Source organism: Siphateles boraxobius, unplaced genomic scaffold (genome assembly GCF_051911475.1).
Source record: "Siphateles boraxobius isolate OS27281-9 unplaced genomic scaffold, OSU_SipBor_1 46, whole genome shotgun sequence".
NCBI classification, from domain to species: Eukaryota; Metazoa; Chordata; class Actinopteri; order Cypriniformes; family Leuciscidae; genus Siphateles; species Siphateles boraxobius.
In genome coordinates, this window is record NW_027509097.1 from 6954557 (window position 1) to 6967488 (window position 12932).

The 12932-nt window shown below is 36.3% G+C and overlaps 1 protein-coding gene across 1 annotated transcript; it reads left to right on the top strand.

Annotated features, from left to right (window-relative positions):
• The first annotated feature begins 281 nt into the window (after window positions 1-281).
• Window positions 282-12710, top strand: c1qtnf1 (C1q and TNF related 1). Its single transcript, XM_077200551.1, has 4 exons — window positions 282-457; window positions 9183-9325; window positions 9518-9621; window positions 10252-12710. The coding sequence occupies exons 2-4, from the start codon at window positions 9183-9185 to the stop codon at window positions 10800-10802; spliced, it is 798 nt and encodes a 265-aa protein (XP_077056666.1). The 5' UTR covers window positions 282-457; the 3' UTR covers window positions 10803-12710.
• Window positions 12711-12932: the final 222 nt, after the last annotated feature.

The window sequence follows — 12932 nt, forward strand, 5'->3', positions numbered from 1 at the left end:
CTCTCTCTCTCTCTCTCTCTCTCTCTCTCTCTCTCTCTCTCTCTCTCTCTCTCTCTCTCTCTCTCTCTCTCTCTCTCTCTCTCTCTCTCTCTCTCTCTCTCTCTCTCTCTCTCTCTCTCTCATTCCACAGCTTAGTGTGCTTCCCTCTACCCAGCTGGTCTGCTCTGGCTGCTTTTTTTGCCAGGTTTCTTTTTTTTTTCAATTTGTCCTTTTTGTTGTTTTTATTTCACCCCACCCTCTTGGATGCATCCATGCTCCTCCCCCTGTTCTCCTCCTTTCCTGCACTTTTCCCCCTGCCTCCTCATGGCATGCTGAGTTTGGGAGTGCAGGAGGGAGATGTCTTAAAAACACTGACAGGCGATAAGACTCTCAGAGAGACAGAGAAGTGCAGCCCAGTCAACGCAAGCATCCGCAGTGCATCCCGTGGATCCTCAGGTTTGGACCTGCCAAGATAAAGGTAGTGTTCATTAGAATGTTTTAAGTTAGAAGTTTACAATAATACTGCATGTCTTTTCATTTTTGTAAATAGGGGCGGTTCATCTTTGATATAAAAAATATATCACATGGTTCCACATAATGGCAAGTGCAACAGTGTGTAAAACCTTTTCCAGATGTCAGGGAAACTGAATCCTGATGCAAAACAAAATGCCCAGATTTATCTGTTTTTCACTTTTTACTGTCTGACTTATCAATGCACCATGTAAGTGAATGAGTACATTATCAGATCATGAATGACAGGTAGTCTAGTTATTACTCTTTTTGAGTGTTGTTGGTTGCTCGTTCTCTATTACAATTGTGTTTTATTTTGGGACAATGTCAAGATGACTGTTAGATGATCTATCAAGCTTAGAAATGTACACATACATTTTAACAGCAGGTGCCAGGCGAAAGGACACAGCTGGGTTAAATGTTTTTGATTGTAACAACACTCTGGGTTTCATGTGGTTTTAATATTACAAAATAATGAAAACAAATTCATTCGGCTAGTGGTGGATCCCGCCCTATCCCCAAGGAAGAACTCATAATCACGGGCAATGTAGGATCATTGTAAATTTCATGGAGACAAAATAAATCACAAAATCTATTTTGATTATACATGGAACGAGTAGCACTGCCACAGGGTGCAGGAACCGAATCTAGGACATGAATTCTTGAGGCATGCCATCACAAAGCCAAGTTCACATTGCCTCATCTCTTGCAACTGGGAGAGACAGTGGAAATAGGACACTATAAAGATCAGTGATACACCAGAATGCCTTTAACCCCACCAAATGTTTCAAACTACATAGTAGAAGTTGTGTAACAGAGTTTTCTTGCAGAATTTTACAGATTAAATGGTAGTGAGCAGAGGTTTATCAGGGAATGCATGTTACTCCAGTCAATCCCCAGATAAAAAGTCCTTCTGATTTTTTTTCTTTCACTTTGCAATACATCACACTATTATTTTCCCCTCTGAACTGTGAGAAATAAACTCAATTCTGAGAAATAGTAGCAAATGCGAGAAATAAAGACTTTTCTCAGAACAAAGATATCGCATTTGTGAGTTATAAAGACAAAATTGCAGGATATAGATGTGCAACTTTTCTCTCGCAATTTCGAGTTTCTATCTTGCAATTCTAAATTTATAACTTGCAATTGTGAGTTTATATAGAAAAAAACTCAAAATTCTGACATTTTCCTCACAATTGTATGCTTATGTCTCACAATTCTAACTTTTTTTTATAGAATTGTAAGATATAATAAATTCGTAACTGTGAGTTATAAAGTCTGAACTCGCAATTCTGAGAAAAAATTCCAGATTCTCTTCTTTTATTTTGTATCAGAAACAAGCTTCCATACATTGTAGAAGTAAAATGGGTTGCAAAATATAAGTAATATAAGCTGAAGATGAGTGTTTTTCTTCAGTTCAGTGAACCATGGAGGATATCACAGTGGCTTATATAGGTCAAGGGGAAACTGACCTTAGCGTTTGCCACACAGACTTCAAAGTGACCGCACTGTTACTGTAACTTTGATGTCAGGGCCAGCACCAAATCCAGCAGTGTCTATTTGTAGTTTAATGGTATTTCTAAAAAAGAATATACTAACAAAGTACTGTTATTATTTCTGCAGTATATAGTATTTACAATGTGCACTCATTCATATCCAGTCTGATGAATGAATGAATTCCCCCCCTTATCTTCCTCCTTAAAAAAAAGACAATTGCTGGGGGTGAACTTCAACAATCCTGTCGGTTTGCAAACAAGGTATTGAATAACATCATGTACCTGTACCGACAAGTTTTTACCCTTTGTCTTTATATGGGAAGGGGACGTACAAAGACAAGATTCCACCTTTTGATTGTTCGGTCATGGACATTTAGGTTAACAAATTGAATTAAAAGTAAAGCGCCAAATTGTGTTTTTAATGTATCCTTGCCTTGACTTTATAAGCACAATCTTGGGCTGCCATCAAATGCAATACCACTAAATACCAAGCTGAATAACAGACTGTGCTAGGAATGGAATACTAAATTGCAAGCCACTTACTGAATACTTAGTATACATTGTAATATCATTGTATTTTACTCAAATAGTCCATAAGACTATGCATTGTGCAACAACACAACTTCTAAAAAGTAGTATACATTATCACACCATGTTGAGTGGCACCCAGTTTTCATATTATAATAATTCAGTTATTTTATATTTTTATTTGAATAAGTACAAATGTCTAAACTAAAAAAAGTATTTGAAATAGACATGTTAAAAAAAGAACTCACTGGGACTGGGGAGGCCGCGGGAGTCTTTCCGCAAGACTAATATACGAGGTATGTTATTCTCTCAGAGAAAGTATGGAAAAAGAAAGTATTTTTACACTCAGATTACTTGACCCCAACTGTGTTTCAAGAGCTTGCCTTTTCTGATAACACTAGAATCCAAATGTACTCAAGGAACTAATTGTAAGTTCCGAAAGCAAAGAAAATTGTTGTTTTAATAAGATGGATGTTTATTTACTCTGTTGATAGACCATGTCACGTTCACTTTCATTCCCTGAGGTTCATTCAACTTCCTCCGAAGAAACCAAAAACAGCCGCAAAGAATTGGGAAGATTTTGAAAGTGAGAAAAACATGTTGGTCCAAGCATGTACAGTAGGAAAGGGTACATACAGTACATTGAACCTGTCATATGGGGGTTTTAAATGACTAGTGACAGAACTATTCAGTATGAGTATTCAGTATGTGGTTGAAAGTTGGCCACTGGGGAGCGTTGGTCACACACCCAAACCCAAAGAATGGAGCCAGTACCTCATTTCTGTAGTCAAAGAGACCAAATTTACCTCAGTGATGAACTGTTTATATTCAGCTTCTGACCTCAGACAGGAAAATTTAGAAAAGAGTTACAGGGCACCTGGTGGGACTCACCTTAAATATGATCCAGAACCAAACACCTACAGTAAGAATTGTACCACACAGAGTCCACATGGAGTCACATGGAGTCCACACGCTTGTTTTCCACTTAGAAAATCCACCAAAGCCACACCTCGTAGTTCCGACACGCCACTGCATGCCTGCGGAACTGTGTAGGGGTGCAAAAAGCACAATGCAGATTAGTAGATAGTTATTATGATCTGTTGTGATAACACAATGGGAATTTGTTATGATACCTTTCAGGAGCTGTTTGCAGTTTAGGAATGTGGGAACATGGAAAATCCTACATTATTTCCTTTTATCTTTTTGATATGGACCTATGGGTCTGAAATAAAAAAAAATGAATGAATTATGATGTTCACCATGTAGTTTCAAAAAGGTGAAGTGGGAAATTTCTGCATGTGAATGCGTCAGACCGGATCCGCAAGCTCATGCAAAATGTTTTGCATTTCACTGTATTTCAAAATTCAAGTCTGGTGAACTCTGAACAGCAAATTCGCATCACACGAAGATTTGTGACCAGTAGAAGATTGATACGTCACGGCATGATCTTACAGTGTCCATAGAAATTGAGTGTGCTCAAAGTCTAGTGTATAACTGCCAACCAAACTGGAAGACACCCAGAGCGTTTGGGACACTCTAAATGACTTGAAATATTTAATTTGCAGTAATCTGAAGCTTCAATGGCCAAAACCGGTTATGATATATCACTAAAGAAAGCAGTCGATTGTTCATGCATTTGACTCTGAAGTGAACCTATCCAAGTTAGTGCGCACACATAAGGAGCAGAGTAGTGAGTAGTGAACACGCACACACACTGCAAACCGTGACACATACACACCCGGAGCGATTGGGGCACAACGGCACCTCAGTCATTTCCTACCAGTACAGGAATCGAACCAGCAACCTTTGGGTTACCAGTCCGAATCGTTAACCATTGACTGTTGTCATGACTGATGTTCTGAAAATAATGCGTGGAGCGCGGTGTTCTCTGGAGGAGAAGGGTGAAAAAAACAATCTTTACTTATGTAATACGTTTAAAAGAGGTCAGGGTAGATGTTGATTGAGCCAAGAAGAAGACTGGGCCTGAACTAAAGGAGGAGTCAGTGATGTGCTGAACATGTAAACATGACCTCAAGACCCCAACATCCGCAGGAAGGAGAGGGATTCTCATGCCAGGATATCAGATGTGGGACTGTAAACATGGCTGAGCATGAAAAAGAGGATAACTAAGAAAACAGCAGCAAAAGGGAAATAATATAAAGCAGGTCTTTTGAACGGACTGAATATGTTCATTTTTTTCCCCAGTTATTTGAAGCACAAAAGTCAGATGGCACCAGAAACATCTACGAAAAAATGAGGTCAAAGAAGTGGCCTTAATATATATTTAAAATATTTTATGTAGGTGGAACATAATAACCTGAAAATGTGATCAAGTTGAAGCTTTTGGTCTTGTATTACCCTTAATGGGTTATTTAGTTAAAATACAGCATATAATATTTACACTGGGATGCTAACAGATGCCATTATTTACAGTATCTAATTTCCTTTACACAAGCCTGTGCCTAGTTTGAAACCCCACAGTCTTATAGACACATAGACACGTGTACAGTACAAAAAAGATGGTCAGATGACATACTCAGGTGAACACATCATAAGCTTATGGAGGATTAGACGTGCACAACCTCAAAGCACTGCCCTAAAACTGCTTTGAACTTCAGACTAAATTGAGGGATATGACCTTTTCTTACATTAAACATCACTCTAAAACACACACATACATGTAGAACAGAGGCTTTTCATCTCAGTGAGTTTATTAAACAGTGGGACATAGCACGTCATTCTTCAACCTCATGATTAGAGAAGGGTTTCTGTGGCGTGGCGGGCTCCAGAAAACCTTATTCATCTCAGTATTATAGGCAGTCTATAGTTTTAAATACTTTATGGCATGTTTGGATTGTGCAAGTCAAGATGCTGTATGGGCGGAAACATGTGAGCGAACATATCAACCATACCCTGGTACTATATTATACATGCATTCTACAAAGATAGAACACTTTCCATTACAATCTCTACAAAATATTATTAAACAATATCAATGATTTCAAACCATGAAACAACAGGCATATTTATGTGCCACTATGTGGCCTACTGTGCAATTATTTTGTGTCATTATCTGTAGTGCTGCAACACTGCACAGCTGGACACAGCAAAACTAATATGATGACAGTCTGTTGGACTAAACTAGGATTTTCTCTGTTACATTGTGTAATCTGTGCACAAATCAAGTTCTACTTCATTTAAACATCATTATTATTGTTTTTATGTTGATCTCGTTATCATTGTTCCACACTGGGAAATTGAGTCAGTGTCACACACCAGAAAAAAAATGGACCATCATTCTGTTTATCTCCAATTTTAAATGAGATTTTCTACTTTTGGACCTCAAGGTAACACTTTATTTTGATGGTTCCCTTTTTCCATTCTGTTGACTAAGTAACATTGCAACTTCAAGTCAACTAACTCTCATTAGAGTATTAGTAGACTGTCTGCTTAATATCTGCTAACTCTGTATTGTGATGGTCCCCCAACAGACATTCTACTGACTAGAAGTAACTCTGCAAGTATCTTATTCTACGAACCCTAATCCCTTATTCTACTAACCTTACCCCTAACAGTCTACTAATACTCAACTAATACACTAATGAGAGTTAGTTGACATGTAGGTGCAACGTTACTTATTGTCAACAGAATGTCAAAAGGGGACCATCAAAATAAATGGTAACCGACCTGACCGTATATATACATTTCACCCTAAAATCTTCACGGTGCAAAAACATTCATGAACATTTTTTCAACATTTTCTAACTATCTAACTCTTTCTTGTAAAGCATGTACATGGTTTAGGAGGTACATCATATTTTGTTTTGTACATAAGAAAATTTAAATTATTTTATTCATGAAGATTTTAATTGTGAATCTAACTTTAATTGTGTATAGTTGTGCGTAACAATTCCTTGTGTACAAACTTTTTTATAAAAGAATGTTGATGCAGTATTTGATTCTCACTACATTAAGCTTTTGGAGCTCATGCTGGCCTTGACATGACATGTGCTTTTATGGGTTGTTAAGTATTTTGAATAGCTGAGCATTTTAACAGGACTTTTAATCAACTTTGTGGGAGTTTTCAGTATGTTCTTAAGCAAAAAAAAAAAAAAAAAAAATAACACTAACACTTTTGCTAGTGGGACAGCTAGCAATAAAGGGAATAACAGATAATGATGCAGACAGAAATGCATATAAAGGCCTGATAATGTATTTGTTTAAGGAGTTGATCACATCTGATTGTCATACTACTCAAAGCTAATTACTGTGACAATACTAACGAAATAAATAATGAGATTATATAATTGATTAGAGAAGGATTAAATTGACAAAGAGACAAGAGTGACATCAATACAGATACATCAAAAATAACTAATAAAACTAACAAACACCCTACTTTATTTTTTTATTAACAAACACTTTACTTTACTTTAAATTTGAGTGTATAACTGACTCAAAAACATAATATAAATAGCAGAATTTAACTAAATATTTCAGTCTGGCAATGAAAACATAAATGCCCCTGCAAAGACCCAAATGAAAATGATTTTAAATCACTTGTCAGCACTACATACAAGAGAGAAACTGGATGAGTATTGTAATTTGTATGTGTGCAAATGTGATATAAAAACCAGCAAAGCATTCACACTATTCTGCTACTTGCTATAAAAAGTAGCTTGTTACTGGAAAATTGTTCAATACCAACAGACCAAAGGATGGAGACTGGCTTTATAAAAATTTCTCTTCACTTTAAGTGAATTTTTGGCTCATGTCTTGCTTCATTATGTGTAATATTTTCTGCTCATGACTGATCATTAAATGCCTTTCTGTCTCCTGGTTTGGAAAGGCAGAAAACAAGGCAAATTTATTTTTGAGTTTGCTGTCCTAAGAAGGAAAAAAGATGAGATTTATAGTTTCATCTGAACATCAAGTACTGTATGATTGCCAATTTAAAATTGGACAACACATTCCGAGAAATCTTGTCATTGGTTTAATAACTTTTCAGGCTATTTTTTCATGTTTTCGTATAACACAGAAAATATATATATATTTTTTTACAAACTGTTGCAAGAGCCTTTCATTATAGCTTTCATCACCTGATTGTTCTTTATGAAATTCCACAATGGTGGTCCGATTTCTACATAGCTTTAACCCAAAACTATTTTGTTGTTGCTATCATCAGTCAAATGCTAGAGGTTGAATAGCATAGCTGGCCCTTTGGAGATACATGATAACACAAAGCAGGGATGGTACTAAATCTGTTACAGTCTCCTATCATGACCCTACCATCCAGCAAAAGGCCTAAACATGTGAGACTGTACATAAAATCCTAACCTATGAGTGTGCAGAGATTAATAATTACGCCCAGAGATAAATTAATTTTAAAATTAAGCTTTCCAGAACAATTAGCATATTTTGTATTAATATTAATTATTGCAACGAACTGCAGTTTTATTGAAAGGGTAATTCACAATCGTAGTCGAACACAGGCAAAAGTTCATAAAAACCGGGTAATCACCGGGTAAACAAAAAAAAGGATCAAAGGTAAAAACAAAAACTGAGGAAATCAAGAAAACCAGGCAAACGATTAAAAAAAACAAATTGCACGGAACCAGGAGGATGCTCAGAATTGCAGTGTCACACTAGACAAGACTTCGCTATGAATGACTGAGATAACAGGCTTATTTAGGGTGAGGTAATGACCTAATAAGAAACAGCTGTGAATAATCATGATGATTAGGCCGGGCAATGAACTATGGGAAATGAAGTCCGTGTAAGAATAACAATAGTCCACGGTGGAGTGCCCTCTGGTGGCAATCACGGGCACTCTAACTGGTGACTGACACTTAAAAATCAGGGGTGAATATAGAAAATTATTTATAGGGTGGCAAAGGGGTGGCATGAGGACCGAGGGGTCGCAACACCAAAGCAAGCGGCCAAGCGTTCAGTTTTTGTAGATTTATGGCCTGACATAAACATTCCTGTTCATGAATATGTGAAACAGGTGCACTGCCACAAATTAATCATCTATACTGTTTAAAAAAAATAAAAGTAAATAAAAAATAAATAAAATATAAAAATCCAGGGCACCAAATCAAGAAAGCTTGTTTTTTTACAGTTAATTTTTTTTAGTGTGAAATTACAGTATATTGTAATTTTATTATATATTAATTATATTATATAAATTATATACATATTGCATTACTTTTACAGTAGGATTTCTGTTGTATCTAACTCTCAGAAATTTGTTGACATTTTTTAGATTTTAATTTTTTATTAATGAATAGAAAGTTAAAAACAACGCAATGTTCAAAAAAAAAGTGACACACACACACACACACACACACACACACACACACACACACACACACACACACACACACACACACACACACACACACACACACACACACACACACACACACACACACACACACACACACACACACACACACACACACACACACTAAATATACAGTACACCCACTATTAATATTACTAAAGAAAACAGGAACATCGATGGAACATCATACATGTAGACTGAACTAAAATTCAAAAATAAATGACAAAAACTATTAAATATAATTGAAGTTTGAGTCTGCCAGTTTTCAACTTTTATCCAAATGATGGATAAAACAATGTTAACAATGTTAATTGTTGTCTCAGATGCTGGTATCAAACCTGGTGCTGCTGGGGGTGGTGTTTGCCAAATGGGCCGAGCCGTACATTACTCAAAACCGAGATGCAGAACAAGACCCATATGAGCCTAGAGACAATCAGAGATCCACAGAATACTACAGAGATGGAAGGTATACTTACTTATAAATCAATTCATCTATCTATCTATCTATCTATCTATCTATCTATCTATCTATCTATCTATCTATCTATCTATCTATCTATCTATCTATCTATCTATCTATCTATCTATCTATCTATCTATCTATCTATCTATCTATCTATCTATCTATCTATCTATCATTATTTTCTCTTGTGATTAGTGGAACAGAGTGCAGGCGATGCTGTGACTCTGCAGAGGAGCCCGCTCAGTATGCCAGTCCACACTACCAGATTGTGCCACAGATAAACATCACCATTCTAAAAGGTACAAAACCATCAAAATATACTTTAAATATTCAGGTTTGGGGGATTTTTTGTTGTTGCTGTATACAAATATGCAAATCACAAAGTAAATATCTTACATTTTAAGGATAAAAAGGAACAAAAGGCCTACATTTACAGAACAACTTACATAATCTGTTGACTGTCTTTATATACAATTGTTTGGATAAATGTCAAACTTAAATTTTAAAACTTATGAATATCTCACTGTCGGTAAATGATATAGGCAACGCCTGGTTAATCACAGGATGCTTCTGTGGTCTGGAAAACATGCACCAAAAAGGACAAACCACCACAGAAAGTGACTTTTTGATCCAAACTGTCACAAACAACAGAAGAAAAATGGCTGTGAGATTGGCGCCATCTTCCATTCAACGTTCCAGTCTTCACTCCACCCAAACAAGACCATTATGTCATTTGAAAACCATAGCTTTTTATTATTCGAGGTTTAATAAAACACCCTCCAAAGCTCGACCCAAACACAAAGTTTCAGGAAGCAAAACATGATAAATCAGAGATAAAGAATGTAAAAGACCTTTTTAATGATGCTTGTTAAAACACTAAAACAAACTGAACTTGTCTACGATTCACTGCTACATTCCTTCCCTCACAGGGGAAAAGGGAGACGCTGGTGGACGAGGGCCCTATGGGAAATCGGGCAAGTCAGGGCAAACCGGACCCCGAGGGCCCCATGGCGTGAAGGGAACCAAGGGCAGCATCGGTTCCCCCGGAGAAGCCTGTAAGTCCTACTACGCTGCCTTTTCCGTGGGCCGCAAGAAGGCCCTGCACAGTAACGATTACTACCAGACCATGATCTTCGACACAGAGTTGGTCAACCTGTACGGCCACTTCAACATGTTCACAGGCAAGTTCTTCTGCTACGTCCCCGGCATCTATTTCTTCAGCCTAAACGCGCACACCTGGAACCAGAAGGAAACGTACCTGCACTTGATGAAGAACGAGCAGGAGATGGCCATCCTGTACGCGCAGCCCAGCGATCGCTCCATCATGCAGAGCCAGAGCCTCATGCTGGAGCTGGAGAGGGACGATCAGGTGTGGGTCCGCCTCTATAAGGGCGAGAGAGAGAACGCCGTGTTCAGTGATGACTTTGACACCTACATCACGTTTAGTGGTCACCTTATCAAAGCTAAGTCAGAAGGTTGAGCAGAGCAAAAATGATGGACAGTAAAGATTTATGTAACATGTATTAAATGAGATGTAATTTCTTGTTATTCTTTTTTGTCTTACATGGTACCTAGGAGAAACTTATGATTTAACTTTATGATCCTGTCTTGTGTGTCTTATCATTTAACTCTGTTACAGATACTGGTGCTATTTGACAAACATTGTAAAGGTTATTGTTACGAAGGTTATTGCTACAATGTTACAATATGCTTTTGTGTTTGAAATTTTGGATTTTTTGCACAAGAGTTCATATTAGTGCCTTTTTAATGTGTAGATACATCAGAAATCATTTAACAGATTACTACAAATTATTATATTATATCTGGCTATAAGTAATTATTTAAGTGGGACTACAAAATAGAAAGTGGTGCAACAAAAAAAACCTGGGGAGTAATTTAAGAAACATAATGCAATTTCAGTTAAACTTTTAATCACTAAATCAGAAAATATGCTGAAGTATCTTTCAGAAAATTTGAAATAATACCAAATAATTTATGAAATATTTTTATAATGTACAGTATTATAGAATGAGAAAATGTGGGATACTTAGACACCATGTGCAGACAACTAGAGTAACATGATCAATGACAAAACACCTTGATGGTGTCTCTGAATGTACTGTATTATAAATGTTACATTTGTACAAATGGATGCACCGGTAAGACTTCATAATCATATCATGTATAAGTAGTGATATTGTGGATTTAATCATATTAATATGATAAATTATTCCTATATGTGTTTTACTTTTGGTCATGTCTTGGACAAGGACACAGAATGCTTTTTCAAGCGTCTCCATACTTGAAAAACCGCGGGAAACATGGATATTTACGTACATATTTACAGCGGGTCTATTCGCACGGGATTAGTATTACCTGAGGTAATTTTTCCGGACCTTTTTACTGAAGGTAAAAGTCGCCGTAATCTTCACTGACATTGTCCGTAATGATGACTGAGATGGCACATTCGGAGCTACTTGTCGCCATCTAGTGGTGTAGTTATAAAGGACTTCAGGGGCTAGATAATTCAAAAATGATGTCATGTTGCTCCAAACCTGTATTATTATCTTTCTTCTGACTGCGGGACATAAAAGAAGATTTTTGAGAAATGTCTCAGTTTTTTTTTGTCCATTCAGTTAGAAGTCAATGATAACCAAAGCTTTAGTTAGCAACATTCTTTAAAATATCTTATATTATATTCCACTGGAAAAAGAAAGTCATATAGGTTTGGAATGACATGAAGGTGGACAGAATTGTATTTTTTTGGGTGAAATATCCCTATAATATTGAAAAATCTTAAAAAGGAAATTTTAAAACATTTCTATAATTATGATAATAATTATTATTGAATTAGTCATTAAAAAGTATTCTTTTCTGATATGTGAAATTGCTTGTACATGATTTGTAATACTTACCATACAATGGCCAAAATATATCAAATTAAATATATTTAATTGCGACAGCCAATTGTGTTGACCTTTAAAACTTTATGGCATTCAAGAGAGTTTAAGTTTAGATTAATATTAATAGTAAAATGTCCGATTAAAAGAATAGAGAGTATGACACAATGACAGATGATACTATTTTTTTATGATACATTCTTGGCCTTTTTGGAATTTTCAGTATAAATCACCCTCTCTTTCCTTTTATATAAAAGAAAAGCTTGAAATAGAAGATAGAAAATATGGGGGTTGGAATGACACTGGGGAAATGATGACAAAATGTTCATTTTTGGACAATCTAATCCTAAACATTCAGCAACAGCAAGTCTTGGTCTGCAGTTTTGCAACTTTGTCTCTGTCTTGTGATTAAACTTGATCTGTGTTCTCTGTTTTCCACAGTTTTATCCGCTTTTTTATCCCCTGGAATAAATCATGTTTTCAGTAAATGAGGAAGCTACTGAATTTCCAGCATTCACTCCCCTGTAAAACCTTTTACTTTTACTGTCTATCTTGCTGGTGGTGAGGCACTTAACGTAATTAATTACAGTTTATAGTGTACACAACAGTTTGATCCCTTCTCTGATACAACTTTGTGAGTAAATAAGTTTCCCGGATATTTTCGATTGCTGTCCGTACAGGAATTTATGTGCTCATTCAAAATGAATAGA

Bases quoted from the DNA above. Each gene is read 5' to 3' on its own strand.
- c1qtnf1 (XM_077200551.1), top strand. From the start codon at position 9,183: ATGCTGGTATCAAACCTGGTGCTGCTGGGGGTGGTGTTTGCCAAATGG. The intron at 9,326-9,517 runs GTATACTTACTT...TCTTGTGATTAG, and splicing joins GAATACTACAGAGATGGAAG to TGGAACAGAGTGCAGGCGAT. The intron at 9,622-10,251 runs GTACAAAACCAT...CTTCCCTCACAG, and splicing joins AAACATCACCATTCTAAAAG to GGGAAAAGGGAGACGCTGGT.